A 20,725-nucleotide genomic window follows, 5' to 3' on the forward strand; every position below is an offset into this window, starting at 1 on the left:
CTACATCCAGGTAGGACCTGACCTTGGAGGCCAAGAAAGGGGCAATCTGTGTAAGTGGGAGGTCATGGCCAGATGAGGTGATTCATTTGCCTATATCAAAGTTCTAAATGCCTCTTTCTGAACTATGTTAATGAAAAAGATTTTTGTCAGCATTCTGCATTTTTGTAGTATGATAGTGGATCTTCTCGCATTTAAATTTTTGAATTCCAGTTGTCTATTAGAGTAAAAAGCAACGTGAAATCAATAGGAGAGCCAAAATAAAGTGTTTGACGTAACCTCTACTGTGAAACAAGAAACCAAAGCTCTTAAAGAACTGATTTAATAGTGATGACTTGTTTGATTGAATGCTTTGTTTATCTTTTGCTAGTAGCTGCTTTTAAAAATATTCCTTCACAATCAGTCTCAGCTTAAACTAATTGATAGTACATACTTCCTTTTCTTTTTGCTGGTTTCAATTGTACAAAAAGCAATTCCCTAAATTAGTGAAAAAGTTTACATGAACATGTTAATGTTTTGTTCCGGATTAATGATATTCTAGGGCTAATACTAATATTCCATATTTAATCAATAATGATGAATATGTTTTCCATTGTAAAGACCTACAATGGAAATTTAGAGTACTACTGCATGAATCTCTTTTTGCTGGAGATTTGAAAGAATTTGCTGATAGGCTACTATTTGTTCCTCTCCAGTAGGAACAAATAGTAATTCATAAGCAAATTCAGTAGGAACATTCCACTGAATTCTTGCCTGGTGAAGTTGATAATAGTCTTCTTGTTAAAATTAAAAAGATATGAATTGAAGATTTGTAGGTAAGAACATTACTAGTCCTTTTTACAGAACCTTCTATTTTTTTTTTTCACTTCCTCTTGTTCTCCGATCTTTAGTTTCATTCTCTTCATTTTCATTCTTAAAACTGGATGTGTTGTGGCATTTGATTGTGAGCTGATTTGATTTTGCTCACATTTCATTGCGTCCTATGCTTTGCTTGCTTTTAGGGTTTCATGTTAAAGATTAATTATTGCAATTTTTCTTTGTTTTAATCCTGCCTTTCTTACTCTTGTTTAGCATTAGTTAAGGTTATCGGACATTGTTCCTTTCATGCATTGTTAAATGTTGTTTGTTTGAGAGACATGCGGTATTTTGATTTTGGTGTCTTATATTAATGGAATCTCATATTATTCGGCCTAAATTTTGATTTTTTTGAGACATGCATCAAGGATGGAATTTTATGTATCATTGAAGGTATGAATTTTATAATTTAGCATTTAATAGTTTTTTATTTGATTTTAATTACAATTATAGCTCCTTATTTAATAATGTTTATTTACTTATGTAGGAGAATTCATGGCTAAAGATTAAGAGGATACACGAATCTTTTTACTTTGTGTAATTAAGCAAAAAAATATATTGTAATAAAAGTAGACAAATGGTGTAAAACTCTTCCCATTTTGTTATTAAGCAAAATACAAAATACATTGCACTTGCGAGATTGAATTTGGGATACTTTTTGAATATATTGAAAGATTTATGTTTTTTATTTATAGATTAAACAAATTTATTTATTATTGTAGAAAAATAAATTAAAAATCAATTGGAACAAATTTAGAAGTGGTTATATGAAAAATAGTTTTAAAGGTGGTCATACAACCAATTGTGTAAGATAAAAATCAGTTAGTTATAAAAACCACTCTAAATTTATAAATTTATTGGTAAGAGATAAAAAATCATTAGCTATAAAGGTGGTTAACTGCGACATCATTAACTATAGAGGCAAAGCTAGTTTACACTTTCTAAATTTATTGAAAGAGATAAAAATCATTAGATTGCTTTAAAGCGGTTCTCAGTGTAAAAACTAGCTGATATTCGATAATTTAGAGTCGTGAAAAACCAACTTGAGTTACCTATAGAGGCGCTAGCCACATCTCTATAGGTCTTGAAAACCGCCTCAAAAGCCTTCTTTTGGTGTAGTGGCATGTGAATGAGTTAGAGTGAGTGACCCACTCAAAAGTTTACCTTTTTTCAAAATTTATAAATAAATGATTTATAATGATTTATATAAATCATATAATTTGCTCACAGTTCATCAATTGTTTTTTTTTACATTTTTGTGCATGTTACTTATTGAAGTAGTAATGCATCTAGAAATAAATTTCATGCCTGAATAAAAAATATAAAAAATCTAATATTTATTATTTCTAACTTATTATTTTTAATGAAAAATAACATTAGAAAAAAAAATTGAATCTTTGTCCTAAAAAAATTTCATCAATTATTAATTAATTTTTTATTTAATTAAGCACCTTTATTATAAAGGAAAATAGGAAATTAATATTTCACTTTGTTTCCACATTTAATATTGACATTGAAAGAAAGTTGGAGAAGTGCATGTGAGAATAAACTCAATAAGCATATTCAGTATGTTTGTAGTTCAATCTATAACTCTCCTGAAATAAATATTCTACACATAGTAAATCCCAATACCACAGTGACGAGGCCATTAATCATTCGTTTATATATATATGATGATATATATATATATATATATATATATATATATATGAGGACTACTCCTCTATGGATGTCCATAGATAAGAAATCTATGGATGTTCATTATCATCCATTGTATTTTGATCCAACAACTAACAATGATAAATAGTAAATATTACAGTAACATGTATAGTAATTACCTTTTGAAACAGTATAATGAACAATAATATTGTTCATCAATGTTGGCCATTAGATCGTGATCCAACGGCTGATAATTGGACGTCCATAAATTTTTGACTAGTGGACGTCTACAAAGGATAGAGGATGTAAATTCTATATATATATATATATATATATCAATTTTTTTTAAAAACAATTACATTATCGACTTGGAAGTCATGAGAGATTTAATTTGAAATAAATATTGACATTGAATGATGTAATTTGAAAGGAAGCGTGACAGAGATGGCCTTGTATTATTATTATGAAGACTAGCAATATCAACTTATCAATTAATGGATTTTTCTTTCTATAAGAAATTTAGATTATTTTTTAAAAATTACATTATTGACTTGGAAGGGAAGAGAGATTTAATTAGAAATAAATACTGACATTAAATGATGTAATTTGAAAGGAACCGTGACATAGATGGTCTTGCATTATTAATCTGAAGGCTAACAGTATCAACTTGTCAATTTATGAATTTTTCTTTCTATAAGAAATTTAGATTTTTTTTAAATAGTAATACACCTAGAAATAAATTTCATGCCTGAATAAAAAATACAAAAATCTAATCTTTATTAATTGAATCTTTGTCCTAAAAAATTTCATCAATTACTAACTTTTATTTAATTAAGCACCTTTAGTATAAAATAAGTTAATATTTCACCTTGTTTCCGCATTTAATATTGGAGATTGAAGGAAAGTTGGACATGTGCACAGGAGAATAAACTCAAGAAGCACATATTGCATGGGTTTTGGGTTCAATCTTATAACTTCTTTAAAATGAATATCGTACATAAAAGATCCAATACCAATAGGACAAGAGGCAATTAATCATTCGTTTATATATATATCAATTTTTTTTTAAAAAAATTACATTATTGACTTTGAAGTCATGAGAGATTTAATTTGAAATAAATATTGACATTGAATGATGTAATTTGAAAGGAAGCGTGACAGAGATGGTCTTGCATTATTAATTTGAAGGCTAGCAATATCAACTTATTAATTTATGGATTTTTCTTTCTATAAGAAATTTAGATTTTAAAAAAATAAATTACATTATTGACTTGGAAGTTGGGGGATTTAATTTGAAATAAATACTAACACTGAATAATTGTAATTTGATAGGAACGGTGACAGATATTGCATTATTAATCCGTAGAATAGTAATGCCATTTTATTAAGTTCTGGATTTTTTTTTCACATTGGTGAATGAGACCCAAACCTATATGCATATTAGTATATGGGCCTGATATAGATATATCTAGATATGCACATAGGCAATTAACTGCATTATGATACTGTAAGTAGAAATGATCATAAATATATATAATTAGCAACCATTCAAACAAGATGATCCTTCTTCCTGTCATTGCTGCACCTCTGCTCTTGTTCTTCTCTTCTATCTCAGGAGGACATTATTATAATGATAAATTATCACAATATAATTAATTAAGTATTTATCTTATTTTTTTGTAAAAATCGATGTCTAAATATATTTATTGTCAAAAATATTCACAAACAAAATGATTGCAAGTTATATAAACAAATATGTACATGACCGCCTTCATATTAGAATGATGATAACCTCTTATTTTACTATATGAGAAATTGAGAGACCAACTACTCTTTCTCTTAATATTGGCTAAGGTGAGTGATTTATCCATTATATATATATATATATAAAATATATATAAATATTATATAAACATTATGAAGAGTGAGCATTTTATATGTGTATATATATTAACTATAGCTATAAAATCTTATATAACTTTAAGGAGGATGAATATTCAAATATAATTTTTTTTTCAACTTAAATAATTTTGTTGTCCCAAAAATAATGTATTCATTATAGACTCAATTAATGATAAGTATGATTTCTTTTAATCTTTTAATATGTGTGTAATCTATCCTATTTTCGTAATGTACATTTATATATACATGTATGTATATTAGAACTGAGTAGTAGAATATATTCATTTTTTTCTTCATTCATTATAAATTCTTTATATTAGAATATATTTTTTATTTATAACAAAGGCATATCAAGCAAATAATTGTTTTTTAAATGGATAAACATGATTTATTGAAATAAAAAGCAAATAAAGAAAGGATTGTTACGCAAACCTTTAATAATGTCAAAATAATGACAATTTTATTTATTTTCTCCAAAATTTATAAATACAGTATTTTAGAAATCATATAATTTGCTCTACATTCACATGTTACTTTTTTTGAAGTTTCATCAATGGGTTTTTATATTTTTAAATTGTTGCAATGTGCATCTATTTTTTCTTAATAAGAAACAATATCAAAAGAAATTGAATCTTTGTAGAAAAAAATGTTCCCAATTATTAATTTTATTTAATTGGGCATCTTTATAATAAGAAAGTATTTCATTTCTATTATTTAATTTAATGTCTAAGGTTTAACTTTTCTATATTAAAAAAAATTACAAATTGACTTAGAACTCAAGAAAGATTTAATTAATGTGAAATAAATACTGACATTAAAATTTTTAAAAAATTGCATAATTGATTTAAAAGTAAAATAAATAAATAAATAATGTGAAATAAATACTGACATTAAAATTATGTAATTTGAAAAAAAACATTGACAATGATGGACTTACATTATTAAAAATGAAGACTAGTAATGCCACTTTATGGATTTTTTTTTATAAAAACTTGGGATTTTTTAAAATTGTGAATCGGAAATTGGTGAATCAGACGCACATGCACCCATATATATATATATATATATATATATGGCAACATCATATTATAGGACAATTATATATATTCAAATTAACATGGTAATCCTTAATATTCCTTCTCATGCAGTAGTTCATTGAGCTCTGGTCTTTACCATATTCTTCCTGATATTGTTCTTCTTCTCATGTGGGAATCTCACAAACATTAGATTTTGTTTTCGTCTCAAAGATGATCCTCTCAACGGTGGAGATCCAAACTATGAGCTCACATGTGATCATCTGAACCGCACCATCCTCACTCTACTCTCTTATAGCTACTGATGAAGTGGAAATCTCTGTTTATTGGCTTTTCAATTGGAAATGTGGTGAGAGAAAATCGCATCAATTAATAACTTGGCTAGCGTGTTTGGTGATTTTGGTCATCATAAATTTTAGTTGAAAAGGAAACTGATAGAAAATTGTTAATGAAATAATATATATAGTCAATGATCCTTCTCTCTGGCTGAGTGTTCTGCTCCTCTGAGTGTTCTGCTGAGTGTCCTGCTCCTTCTTTAATACTTCTTCATCTTCCTCCCCTTACCATGGCAAGTGGGGGGAGGGATGGCTCATCCCTAAACCATAATCCACCTTCCAAGTCCTGGGCCCAAGTAGCGTCTGCTTCTTCTCGTACCCAGGAGTCCTCGCCACTCCATAACCCTGTGATCTTAGAAAAGCTTAAATCTTCCTCTACGGATTTTGTTAAATTGGATGGTGATGCTATATCTCGTGCTCGCAGTAAGTTTCAAAACTCTCTTTTTGGGAAATTTTTTGGTAAGCCGCCACCGTTTGATCAACTGAAAGCTTCCTTATTGACTAAATGGGGTAATTATGGAGAGTTGATGATCTCTGATCTCCCGAATGGCTTCCTTCTGATCCGCTGCCCTTCGCATAATGTGATGGAAAAGCTACTTACTGATGGTCCCTGGTCTCTCAATGGATTAACCCTTCAGCTCTCGCCTTGGCAGCCATTCTTTGAACCGGCTTTTGCTAAACTCTCTACTGCTGCTATCTGGGTACAACTTCATAACCTTCCAGTCGAATTTTGGGATGGTGAATCCCTTGAGACCATTGTTGCTCATCTTGGTCCTCTGATTAAGGTTGATGATCTTACCCTTTCACTTACTCGGTCCAAGTTTGCCCGTGTGTGTATTGAAATAGATATCTCGAAACCTCTGTGTCGGGGTTTCTGGTTGGGTGACGACCTTCATCGTATCTTTGTTGTCGTTCTCTATGAACGTTTGCCTACATTCTGCTATTCTTGCGGCGTCATTGGTCATGGTGCTAGCTCTTGTTCCCGGGTGAATGTTAGGGAGATTGGTAGGGATTCTCCTCCCCTCCGAAGTTCTCAGAGGCAGGAGGTCTTTCCTGCTCAATCCGTGACTTCTGTTGATCGGGATACGGAAATGGTTGCCGGCGATACTCTGCTTGATCCCCCTGTGCCTAACTCAGATTTCGGCCCATGGATGCTCGTCTCCAGTCAGCTAGGCAATGTCCGCGGTCGCGGGACTGGCCTTCATGCTAGTCACGTGACCTGTGACGTGGCAGCCACAGAGAACGTTGCTCCGTTGGGTCCTAGTCCTGGGTCGACTGGTGGGACACGTGGAGGACGCCGAGCTAGGGGTCGAGGCGGTGCTGTCTCTTCGCGCTCTTTCCATGTTGAGTATGTCAATACCGATGTTGTCCCTATGATTGAGGCGCCCGTTGAGAATCCCTGTGCCAATGCTTCTGGCTTGAACCTGTCCTCTCATTCTCCTGTTTCGGAGCGTGGTGGTGTCAGGAACAATGCTCGAGGTGGCTTGACAGGGTCTCGTGCTTCTCACTCCGAGTTCCAAGACCCTCACTGCAATCCTTCTGCTGTTGGACCTGTATGGTCTAATCCCACTCAGGTTACAGCTGTGATTAATGATGGTGTTATCTTCTCCCTTCCCAATACTCTGCCCACTACCCCCCTTGGGTCAATCCCTCTGTCTCGATACCTTCACTACCGATGAGGATTGATCCCATTCCAAACCCTCCTTCTTCCAACTCCCCTCCTCCAGTGGTTCATTCCTCCCTTAATGATCCTCCGTTGCTCTCGCCTCAGTGCTCCTCCCACCGCAAAGCGATGAGCGTGTATGCTGCATTGCTTCTTGCTGGTAATCCTTTGGCTGGCAGTGGCAATAATGATGCGGAGGGTTCTGGTGATGATGAAGATGATGGAGACGATGATGACGATGATATGTCTAAGGGGGATGATGTTGATGATTCTATGACTTTAGTTCGATGATCAATCGAGGGCAAGGGAGAGGTTCCCCTAGTCCGTAAAGGCATACACGCTGGGATGTTAACCCTGAAGAAAGGAAGGATGGATCGGGGAGGGTTCCCTGTTCCCTAACCTTGTTGTTACTGCTTTCCCTACGTTCTCGGGGAGTTCCTAGCCTTGTTTTTGTTGATTATGATTGCTTTTAATATTCTTTGTTGGAACTGTAGAGGTATCTCGTCTCGAGAGACCTCTTCTCGTGTTATTAGTTTTACTAGGCGAGCTTTAACCTTTTCTCTGTGTGTCTTGTTGAAACCCGAGGCCAATGATTCTCGGCTTGATCGATTCCGGTCTCTTGTCCCCAATTCCTGGGATTGGGCTGCTATCGTTGCTGATGGGTACTCGGGCGGTATTATTGCTTTGTGGAATAAGAATATTGGCCAAGTTACTCCTATTGCCGTCTCTCGTCGTGCTTTACATCTTGTTATTTCTTTAGATAATGTTTCTAGTGTCATTGTTTTAATTGTTTATAACTCCCATCTTCTTCATGCCCAGTGTTCTCTTTGGCAGGAGCTCTCTAAAATCTCTACTCTCAATTTTCCTTGGCTTTCTATTGGCGACTTCAACGTTGTTCTCTCCAGATCTGAGCATAAGGGTGGTTCGTATATTTACTATTCTCGTAGATCCAGATTTTTTCTTAATTTTGTTGATTTGAATAATTTATTTGATCTTAATTTTTCTGGCCCGGAGTTCACCTGGTGTAATAATCAGTTAGGTCCTTCACGTCGTTGGGCCAGACTTGATCGTGGGCTTGTGAACTCCTGTTGGTTGGATAAATTTTCTGTTTACTCTCTTAAGCACCTTCCTAGAGTTCTCTCTGATCATGCTCCTCTTTTTCTTAAGATTTCTTCTCATTATAATTCTAGACATAAGATTTTTAGATTTGAAAATTACTGGCTTGATTATATTGGTTGTCATGAAGCGGTTAGGAATGCTTGGTCTTGCGCAACTAATGGTAATCCTATGCATGCTTTCTCGCATTATATCTCGCGTACTCGTTTTAATATTAATACTTGGAAGCGTACTGGTCTCAGCTCTCTTGATTCTGATATTAATAGTACTGAAGCTTCTATTACTTCTTTAGAACTTGCTGATGTTAATGATCCTGATGTTTTTGCTGAGTTGTCAGATCTCTATGCCAAGTTCGCCTCCCTCCAACGCCTTGTGTCTTTGCGTTGGGCCCAACGTGCTCATCTCCTTTGGTTGGATAATGGTGATCGTAATACTGCTTTTTTCCATAACACGCTTCGTATCCGTTCCCATTTTAATGCTATCTCTCAGATTATTAATTTGGATGGCATTACTGTTTTTGAGCATGCAGATATTGACAATGCTTTTGTTCAATATTATTCTAATCTCTGGAATGCTCCCAATGATTGTGATTTCCCCAATATTCTTACCTCTTTCCCGGGTGAGCTTCCTTCAATTTCTGATGACGATGGAAGGAGACTCATTAGGGAGGTTACTGGTGAGGAGATTTATCGCATTGTTCTCGATCTTCCTTCTGGTAAGAGCCCTGGTTCTGATGGCCTCAATGCTGAGTTTTACAAGTTTTATTGGAATGATATTGGTAATCAGCTTGTCTCTGCCATCAAGTATTTCTTTACTAATTCTGTTTTGCCTAATTCCTGGGGTAAGACCTTCATCGCTCTCATTCCGAAAAAAGAGGCCCCTACTTTGGTTTCGGATTTTCGCCTGATTTCCCTTTGCAACGTCTGTTATAAAATTATCTCTAAGCTTCTCACTAACAGGCTTATGACAGTTCTCCCAACTCTTGTTGGTCGAGAGCAATCGGGCTTTGTTGCGGGTCGCTGTATTTTTGATAATATTATTACTTTGCAAGAGGTTGTGCATTCGATAGAGAATTCGATCAATGACCACTCTAGGATGATTATTAAAATTGATTTTGAGAAAGCTTATGATACCATTAGTTGGAGTGCAATTCTCATCACCCTTACTAGAATGAACTTTCCTAGTCTTTGGATTTCTTGGATTAGAACTTGTCTCTCCTCTACTTCCTTTTCTCTGTTAGTCAATGGCAGACCCTCTCCTTGGATATCTTTCTCTCGGGGAGTTCGTCAAGGTGATCCTATTTCTTCTTATTTATTTATTCTAGTCTCTCAACATTTGACTATGCTTCTCAATCATGCCCTTAACCATAATTTCATACCTGGTTTTCATAACAATCTTCCTTCCAACTTTAATCATTTACTTTATGCTGATGATCTTGTGATTGTCACCCGTGCTTCTAGATCTGCTGCCCGTTATATTCTGAGGTGCTTAGATTGGTTTGGCAATTTCTCTGGGCAACACTTAAACCTTGCCAAATCTGCAGTCTACTTCCCCTCCTGGTGTAATAAAAGAGTTCAGAATAGTATTTGTTCTATTCTCAAAATCAACCCCCGCTCTTTTTCCTTGTAAGTATCTTGGTGTGATTATCTCTCCCAAGCGCCTTCTCGCCTGCTTTTCCAGTCTATGATTGAGAAAGTGCGGCGTATGTCTATACGTTGGTGTCATTTAAAACTCTCTAAAGCTGCTAAATTAATCCCGATCAATTCCTCCCTTCCGCTCTATGCCTTGTTTTTTTATTTATCCTGCTTTATCCTATTCCCCGAAAACTGTTCTTTCTAAGATTTCTAAATTGGCTAGGACTTTCTTCTGGCATTCGGGTGGTGATGGAAAGGGCATCCACGCTGTGGGTTGGAATACTATTACTGATTTTAAATCTGAGGGGGGTCTGTCGATTCACAATCTTTCTATCGTTAGACATTCTCTTATGGCTAAAAATATTTTTAGGTATCTCAATCATGGCGAGGCTTTTTGGGTTGATCTTTTGTATCTCAAATATGGTAAAATCAATTTTTGGACTGATTGTATTCCATCTAATTGCTCGGCTTTCTTTCGTGGTCTTTGTAACTCTGCCAAAGTCCTTAAACCTCATTGCTGGATCAAAAATGTAAACCCAAGTTGTACCTCTGTTCTTTTTTATCCTTGGTGTTGGGATGTTCCACTAGCTTTCAAACCGGGTTTTTTCAATTGCAACCTTAACTTGCATGATCTTAACCTGTCTGATTTCATCAGTGGTTCCTCCTGGGACTTTTGCAAATTAAGAACTCTTTTTGGGGATAATACCCATGATATTATGGATAACCTTGGTTCTATCAATTTGACTTCTCCTAATCTTTGGGTGTGGTATCCCGTGGCCCCAAAGCTTAATACTGCTTCTAATGTTTATCATACTTTAAATAAGAACCTGTTTGTTACTGATCCTTGGATTGGGTGGAAGAAGCTTTGGTCCATTCGGACGGCCCCTAGAGTCAAACATTTCCTCTGGCTGTTATTTAAAGGTTGACTGTCGACTTTTGAATTTTTATACTCTATTAATCTTGGCCCTAGATCTCCCTGTCCTCTCTGTGGGATTCATCTGGAATGCATTGAACACCTTTTTCTTAATTGCTCTTTTGCTCAAAGTGTTTGGGCACATACTGAGATGCTTATTGGTCATTGTATTAATTTTGTTGGTGGCTTCTCTGATGGGTTTTGGCTTACAGACTCGGGTGTAATGGTTTTGTTAAATCGTGATTCGTCACTGTTGCTCGACATATTTGGAAAGCTCATTGTCATCCGATATTTCGAATAACTGTTCTAATGCTCGAGAACTGCTCACATCGCTCTTTGTTTTGCTAAAACCTTTTTTCATTCTCATATTAAATTTTCTGGGCAGGGGCTGCTGTTGAGTAATTTCTCGGCTGCTAATGGCCTATTTCTCTTCTTAGCCACTTCTCCTGGCTCAAATCCTCAGGTTTATAATGTCTGGGTTTTTTTCGTGTTTCAAGTCAATGTAATGTCATTTTTTCAGGTTCTTGTCCATCTTCCTCGTCCAATTGTTTGGCTGCGGAGCTCACTGCTTTGTTACATGCTCTCCAATTTGCTGCTTCTGGCATGTACACAATCCAATACATTTTTGTCTCCAATCTGGATGTTCTCCATGCGTTACATACTACTGATACTACTTGCTCATGGCGGCATCGACATCAGATCAATTCGGCCAATGATCTTCTCTTGACGGCTGGCTCTCCTCAACTCATCACTCGTGCCTCGTGATTTGGTTGGGTCCGGCTCTTGGTGGCATCTCATGCGTATAACCTTCATCTTATTACACTTTTTCTTGGTTGGGCGTGATCTCCCCAAATGGATTATGAAATCATTTACCTCTCATGGTTTCTCTTTATAGTTGCTTGTCCCTTATGTGTTTCTCTTTTGTTTTTGCTTTTTCTTGTTTTGTTTTTGTTTCTTGTTTGTTCTTTGGTTTGTAATTTCTGAACCTTTGTAATTTCTGTTTATTCTAATAAAATTAGCTCTGTGGAGCTCTTCCCTAAAAATATGATCCTTCTCTCTGTTTATTGGCGTTCGGAGTATAGGTTAACAACCGATCTCACTCCAATTAATCTTGTTTTCCCTAGTTTTTCCGAATTGGCTTGGGCTAAGGTTCAAGGGCATAGTTTGCAAGTTGATCATTGCCGAATAGAATATAATCCGCAGGTCCCATTCAATGCAACCGGTTTAGTGGTCGTAGAGATCCATGATGAGCGGGTGGATATAGGGCATACATTGCAGGCTGAGTATTGCTTTCCAATAGCATGTCAGATTGATCTTAATTATTATTCGAGCTCTTATTTCTCTGTCCATGATCCTATACCTTTGAAAGCTTTCTATTACGTACTTGATTCAAATGTCAAGGTAGGATCACATTTCACAAAATTCAAGGGATTATTAAAACTAGCTGCTGCTAAGAAATCAAATAATATCCTATATCGAGGTCCGTCCGTGAAGATTCATTCCCCGTCTTTCACCATGGATGATATTGATTTTAAACATGTTGCTAAGGCCCCTGTTTCTAGAGCCATTTGTCGAAGTACATCAACTCTTCCGACTTTTGATCGTTTCTTGCTTTTACCTGGTGAATCATACCTTGACAAGGTCTCAACAATGGTCATGGAACATGGCCTTTCTGGGAATGGGCCAACGGTCACAGAGGTTATTGATGTTGGGCTATCTATTTCAGAGGTCGGATGTTCAAGTTCTTCTGCCGGACGTGCAAGTATTTCAATGGGTCCAGATGATCTTGGTGTTATTATTGGAAAATCTATCTCTGAAGCTATAGCAGTACTATGGAATGGAAATACCTTGCCGCTTCAATCAAAACAAATATGATGTATTTTAAATTATATACATGATATATAATATATATAATGTTAAGTCTAAATATGTATTTTGCTTCCAATGTTTGTATAACTATGTATCGCGCTGCACGGCCATGTTTGAATAATATATATGTTTTTAATGTTAATTGAGTAGGCGCATATATTTTCTATAGTTATGGTTTTCAATGTTAATTAACTTAATGGTAATTGGATATGCGGGTATGCGGGTATTTTTATTTTCTTTATTATATATTTACGGGACAACAACGGAGAGCATATTTAATAATTAAGGGTCTCACATATTTATTTATTGAATAAGTTTTCCATTACATAAAACCAAGCCGGATGTTCAGTCCTACTTCGAGACAGCTCCTTATTGTGCTATCCCATGTTATATACATTAGTAATGCATTTTTAATCGTATTTGAATATTTTCCGGAGTGTTCACCGTCTTCATCTCGGAATGCACTCCACACAGGATAACGGGTTGACATTTTGACGTATTTCTTTATATCTTCTATATATGTCGAACCTAACTCATTAATGATAATTTTTTTTTCATCAACATAACGTAGCGCGAGCGTAAATCTGTCTTAATTATTGCATCTGCTTTGTATGTTGAGAAGACTTGAAATACTCGGGTGTGGTCTCCTATCCTGAACAACAAATAGTCCGATTACTTCTTGCATAGATGTAAGTGGTTTCACATCTTCGAGCATCGTATCCGTTTCTGGTAAATTCGACACTTTCACTGAACCTGTCAGGTAGAGTGATTTCAATAGAATATAGCTTCTATCTCGATCATTGTCCCCTGTTCCGGCGGAAGGTAATGTTATGTACGTTGATGCCATTGTACCTGCATTGATGCCAACTGGTCCATATGTTGTTTCTTCACTGACATATTTGAGTTTCCTTTTCGGTCTTTGCCCTTTCCGGTTGTTACTTCGTTTATTCCAGCCGTAATCTAGTGATGGATAAGAGTTTCCATGTTTATATTGATAACGACGTCGGCTGTAGTAGTTTCCATACCTGTCATTGTAACTGTACCGGCTCCTATAACCGGTGGTTGCATTAATATACGCCATTGTATACATACTTATGTGTTAGAGTCCAACGATTTATATATGTCACATGTTTACTGTGTTTTTTTTGTCTCTCGGAAGCTATCGGTCTGTATTGTTTTTGTTTGTGTTAGGGATCCAATCTGTTCACCGACCCGGGGGAGCGACCGGGAGAGCATCACAGACGGTTGAGATGTAGACACGTGGCCGTCGATGCGGTGAGAGCATCGGCAATGCGGATCAGAGCCACGTGACAGCAGCATGATGAAGTGACGGATGAGTGGATAGGGGGACCCATGCGCCACACTCCGCCTCGGGTTCTCCACGGTTGGCGGGAACTTTTATTTGAATGACGGCATGCGATTGGTCCACGTGTCATGTGGGCCTGGGGGCGGCCATCCAGTACTATATTATATATTTTATAAGAAATTGAACTAGTCATGAAGTGGTTATGATTGCCAACGGCCTTTGGGTCAATTGACATCGGGTTCTTTGAGTTAGGTGTTCATTTCAGGGAGGACCCGGGATCAAACCTCATAGCCTGCGCAAGGTGAGGGCACGTGGGTCGGCGTTGAGCTTTGCTCCCACATGTCAAGTCCCGGATTACGGTGCTCATCGCCTTTTCTCAAAAATAAATAAATAAGTTATGATTTATAATTTTTTCCAGTTAGTTTCATGTATGCATCTATACAAATGGACAAAAGTCACAAAACCCTAATATGACAACCATGAATTCGCTTCAACACAGGAATATTTGATATTGAATTAAGCTTACCTCAATGTAGGGAAATTTCCATAATAATAACATGAAATTTCTTCTTATTTGAATAGTAGATTTCACCCGCAATGATGTTCAGCTAGAGATATTCTATTGATGATAAAATATCAATTGTATTATATTTAATTAAACTCTTATAAATTTAGAAGAAGTTATCAAAGACCTCTTGATCTGTTGCCATTAGATTATTTGTATAATATATTCATATTCTACTAATGAAATGGGTTCAAACTTTGACTCACATAAAATGAAAATATAAACATTTGAGATTTTTTTTTTTTGAATAAAGTGGATAAACCACTAATTTATTAAAAAGAAGGAAACAGAGGAGTACAGTAGAAAAGGTCGCGAACAAGAAAAGTCTAAAATAAAATAACAAACTGAAATCCTCACCAGGGATGAGGAAAACAGTGAGCAAAATCAAGACAGGAAGAAAGATAAAATGAGATAAGCTGGGACGGCGAAGTCAACCGTCTGGAGACACAGGCCTGCCCAGCAATAAGGATAGGAGGACTACTCCTGATCAGCAGTGTGCACCGAATCGCCGATGAAAATCAGTGGGTCTAGTGCCCAGGAAATTGAGGGAGCGCTTGATCCTCTGAGTGGTCTCCGTGATATTTACTTCATATTTATATATATCTCTTATTTGTTAGTATTTCATCAAAAAATAATTTAGATGACATTATACCTTTCACTTTGAAACCTTAATTCCAAAAGTTAATGTCAAAAATATATATATATATATATAATAAATATAAATAACCATTCAATATTCCGGCCTAGAGCAACTCCAACCCAGGCTTTAATATAGAGTTTCTTAGCAAAATTGGCGCAGGATTTGGTCCAATCCGGCGCCAAATCCTGCGCCATATTTGCGGAATGCTACAGTGGTGCGCAACATGTAGCGCACCATTGTAACAGCGCTATTTCTTTTTTTAAATTATTTTTTTATTTTTTTCAGTTTTCATTTTGATTTTTTTTTCTCTTTTTTTTCAGTTTTATTTTTTGTTTTGTTTTTATTTTCAGTTTTATTTTTTGTTTTTTTCATTTATTTATTTTTATCTTTTTCGGTTTTTCAGTTTTAATTTTTTGTTAATTATTTTTTTATTTTTTAGATTATTATTTATTTTTTTATCCTTTTTGATTTTTTTGTTTTAATTTTCAGTTTATTATTTATCTTTTTTTTTATTTTTTTTGGTTTTTTAGTTTTAATTTTCAGTTTATTTTTTATCTTTTATTTATTTATTTTTTATTTTTTTATATAATTTATATTTTAATTAAATTAAATAATTTATAATTTAAGTTTGTATTTTTCAATTAATAAAAAATAAAATTTATATTTTAAAATAATATAATATTTAAATTCAATGGTTAAAAGTGAAAAAATTAAAGATGATTAAATTTATTACTAGTATGAATATAAAAGTGTGAAGTGAGAAAAATATTTTTAGAATATTCTATTTTAGAGTTAAAAATAGAGATGATGGTTGGAGAATTTTTTACTGTAGTAGTGTATTTTTATGTATTGAATCGCCAAATATAGAATTTTGGGTTGGAGAATGCTCAACTCCAAGTGGGGAGGAACAAAGTTATTATAAATCTTAATATTTGTGATCACACTGTACATTGGTCCTAGGTCAATTCCTTTTTAAGAGACAACCAAAGTATCTATGACCTTGAAACGGTCAAATCTCTCTCTCTCTCTCTCTCTCTCTCTCTCTCTCTCTCTCTCACACACACACACACACACACACACACACACACACACACACAACCAAACCCATCCATCTCTCTCCCTCTATATATATTTACAAACCCACCAAAACACAAAAAGGCACAAGTTTGAAGCGAACGTGTTGTACTTCAGATCTTGAAAAGAAGGCTTTCAACTCAAGAGCTGGGTTAGTTGAAGAAATAAAGATGCCTAATTATCACTTCTTTCTTTTGTTCTTTTCCTCCTTCTCCTTCATCTGTTGCTCATTTAACAAGCATGGTGGTGGAGTACCACTACCTTCACTTGGGATGGCACAAAACACTACAATAGTACATGTTGGTTTGGTTCTTGATCTTGAAAGTCTAGCTGGGAAGAGAAGCCATGCAAGCATTTCCATGGCACTTGATGATTTCTATGCCTCTCATCCTTCCTACAAAACAAGGCTTCTCATTCATTCAAGGGACTCCAAACAAAATATCATCCACGCTGCCTCCGCCGGTGAGCTTCTTCTTCTTCTACCTATCTTATTCTTATATATATATATATTTTTTTTTGAATAATAGACGACAAGCGTCCTTTTTTTATGAATATAAACAGTACTAAACAGTACTAAAACTCGGATGTACAGTATATGTACAGTATGAGAATAGTATAGGAATCCCGGGCGAACAGTGTATGAACAGTACAGGGACAGTACTGTTGGTGAAGAGATTTGAACCCATGACCTCTCCCTTACACTTTGATGTCATACCATTGGGCATTCTTATATATATATATATATATATATATATATATATGTATGTATGTGTGTATATATTAATTCCTTTTTTATGTGAATGAAAGCTTGTTTCTTTGTTAGGTGCTATTAGTACTGCAAGCTTATTTCAGTTCTTTTATTTAGGAATTAAAACAATGATTTTATCAAGATCATGCATGACGAGAGGCAAATTATTAATTGTTAGCAATAAAAGAGAGAAAAAAAAAAACTTATTTCTGGTCAGAGTTTCAGCTTGCTATTTTATTTGGAAAATATGTCTTGCAGACTTCGTCTTCATCTTTCACTGAACAAAGACAAATTTTGGAAGAAAAACTTCACAAGGACTCATTAAATGCATCACAAAAAGACATTAAAACTTGCTCTCAATTTAGGTAGGTAAATGAACCAAGTTCCTTGCACGCTACTGGGAGCCCGGCTCAGAAAAAGCTTATTCATTGAGTAAATGAGCCGAGCTCAAGCCACGGGCTCGGCTCGTTAAGGCTCACGAGTCACGAGCCTATTAAATGAGCTTGCTAGCAGGCCTATGTTAAACAAGCTTCATAATGAATCTATTAGTCGCAAACCTACTAAACAAGCTTGCTAAATATGTATTTTTTTTTTTTAATATGAATGGATTCATATAGTAAAAACAATTTATTAACAATAGTTATTATGATTTATTATTTTTTTAAATAATTTTATTATAAATGAGTTTCTTTCAAGCTGAGCTTGAGCCGAACCAAACCAAGTTCAAATTTAATTTTACTATTTTGAGCCAAACTCAAGCTTATAAGTTTGGGCTCAAATCAAGCTCAAGCTGAATTCAAACCTATAACTAATTTTGTCGAGTTGAGCTCAAACACTTCAAGGCTCAGCTCAGCTCCATTGAACGTCAATGTCAAAGTTATTCTCTTCAGCAAGAAATACTTAAAGTTTTGACTTTTCAATGTTTTAACTTGGTCAAACTAAAGCAATCAGGGATGATAGATAATGACAGTTAAGTTAGTTGACATTTCATTCTTCCCTCCATTGTTTGCAGCTCTGGACCTCTTGAAGAACTTTCAAGTTCAAGTGATCCTAGGCCCCTTAACATCACCTCAAGCAGTGTTCATCACCGATCTCGGCAATGAAATCCAAGTCCCGATTGTCTCCTTCTCTGTGACGAGCCCCTCCATATCACCGGAAAATACTCCCTATTTCGTCCGCACCACCGTCAATGACTCATCTCAGGTAGGTGCCATCTCCTCCTTGGTTAAGTCCTTCAATTGGCGAGAAGTCGTATTGGTATATGAGAACACTGAGTATGGTTCTGGCATCATCCTCTACCTTGTCGATGCCTTTCAAGAAATCGTTGCCCGAGTTCCATATCGGAGTGTTATCTCTCCATCAGTGAATGACGATCAGCTAAATGAGGAACTCTACAAGCTCATGACTATGCAAACAAGAGTGTTCGTCGTCCACATGCGCTCATCCCTCACTTCCCGCCTTTTCTTGAAGGCAAAAGAGATTGGATTGATGGAAGAAGGATATGTCTGGATCATGACTGATGGAATTGGCAACATGATTGATTCCTTGGATCCAAGAAGCATCGATGCAATGCAAGGTGTGGTGGCCGTGAGGTCATATGTGCCCAGGTCGCAAACGATAGCTAATTTCACAACGCGGTGGAAGGCAAGATTCCGGCAAGAGAATCCAAGCAGCAAGCCAGCAGATCCCAGTGTGTTCGAGTTATGGGCTTATGACACTGTGTGGGCATTAGCAATGGCGACGGAGAAAGCCAGAGTTTCAAACTCTAGCTTCCGAAAGCTGCCTGGAGGTGATAACTCTACAGACTTGGGAAACCTCGGCATCTCACAAAATGGCCCTGAGCTTCTTGAAGCTCTCTTGAGCACAAGATTCAGAGGTCTCAACGGTGAATTTCACCTTGTCAATGGTCAGCAACAATCGTCGGTGTTTGAAATTGTGAATGTCATCGGCAAAGGGGCGAGACAGATTGCCTTCTGGACACCGGAGTTTAAAATCTCTAAGCAATTCAACTCAACTTCACCGGCAAATCTGAAGACTATAATATGGCCTGGGGATACTATCACAGTGTCAAAGGGATGGGAAATACCGACAAACGGAAAGAGGCTGAAGATCGGAGTACCTGTGAAGAAGGGGTTCAATGAGTTCGTGAAAGTGGTACATGATAATACCACTAACAGGCCAACAGTTACCGGCTACTGCATCGATGTGTTTGATGCCATCATGCAGTCACTGCCATATGCTGTTCCATATGATTACCTTCCTTTCGAGAAACCCGGCAAAAATTACACTGATCTGGTCTTCCAAGTTTTTCTGCAGGTCAGAAGATGCATATCAACAAACAGTTTGAATTCAAGCTTAATTGAATGTATTTGATGAAATGTTTGAATGATCACTGAACAGAAATATGATGCGGTGGTCGGGGACGTGACCATCATCTCCAACAGATCAAATTACATTGATTTCACACTTCCATACACTGAGTCCGGTGTGTCAATGATAGCCCTTGTCAAAGAGAACAAGAGGAGGAACATGTGGATCTTCGTGAAGCCATTAACTACTAACCTTTGGCTTGGGACACTGAGCTTCTTCTTCTTTACTGGGTGCATAGTGTGGTTGATTGAACACCGTATCAACCCGGAGTTTCGAGGGCCACCATCACAGCAGCTCGGAATAATCTTCTACTTCGCCTTTTCCACGCTTGTCTTTGCTCACAGTTGAGTATCAATATACACTTGTCAACAAAAGATAACAGTTTCTGATTTCATGTGGTGATTTGTTGTCTGCAGGAGAAAGGTTGCAGAGCAATCTGTCAAGGGTAGTGGTGGTGATATGGGTGTTTGTTGTCTTGATCCTCACATCTTCATACACGGCAAGCCTGACATCTATGCTCACCGTGCAGCAGCTCCAACCAACAGTCACCGATTTGACTGAGATCTTGAAGAATGGAGAGCATATTGGTTATCAGGATGGATCCTTTGTTGTAGATATTCTTAAGAGAATAGGCTTTAAAGATCATCAGATGATGAATTACAGCACCCGGGAAGAGTACAAGGAAGCACTCATCAAAGGCAGCGCGAATGGAGGAGTTGCGGCAATTTTCGATGAAATTCCTTATCTTAAGCTCTTTCTCTCAAAGTACTGCACTAACTTCACCATGGCTGGAAAAACTTACAAGACCGACGGATTTGGCTTTGTAAGTTCTTTCTCCTGTTCCAAAGAGCAAACACCTTGCAAACTCTTTGTGATAATGTGCTTCAAATCTCATGCAGGTTTTTCCTTTGGGCTCACCTATATCACGAGACGTTTCCAGGGCGATACTCAGTGTGACAGAGAGTGATATGATGGTGGCGATTGAGAGGAAATGGTTTGGAGACATGACAAGTTGCCCAAGTGACAGCAGTAAACTCAGTTCATC

General features: G+C 36.1%; 2 protein-coding genes across 2 annotated transcripts; both read left to right on the forward strand.

The window, feature by feature from the left end:
* The first annotated feature begins 7,457 nt into the window (after positions 1–7,457).
* Positions 7,458–12,983, forward strand: LOC120254413. The gene is made up of 4 exons (XM_039262530.1): positions 7,458–7,690; positions 7,940–9,276; positions 11,629–11,869; positions 12,128–12,983. The coding sequence occupies exons 1-4, from the start codon at positions 7,458–7,460 to the stop codon at positions 12,981–12,983; spliced, it is 2,667 nt and encodes an 888-aa protein (XP_039118464.1).
* A 3,683-nt stretch (positions 12,984–16,666) lies between these two features.
* Positions 16,667–20,718, forward strand: LOC120254415 (glutamate receptor 2.2-like; the record flags this gene model as incomplete). Its single annotated transcript, XM_039262531.1, has 5 exons — positions 16,667–17,024; positions 18,323–19,626; positions 19,711–20,023; positions 20,097–20,503; positions 20,580–20,718. Coding segments are annotated over exons 1-5 (2,455 nt in total), but the record flags the coding sequence as incomplete, so codon positions are not given.
* Between the last annotated feature and the right edge of the window lie 7 nt (positions 20,719–20,725).

This window comes from Dioscorea cayenensis, unplaced genomic scaffold, assembly GCF_009730915.1.
Source record: "Dioscorea cayenensis subsp. rotundata cultivar TDr96_F1 unplaced genomic scaffold, TDr96_F1_v2_PseudoChromosome.rev07_lg8_w22 25.fasta BLBR01000440.1, whole genome shotgun sequence".
Taxonomy (NCBI): Eukaryota; Viridiplantae; Streptophyta; class Magnoliopsida; order Dioscoreales; family Dioscoreaceae; genus Dioscorea; species Dioscorea cayenensis.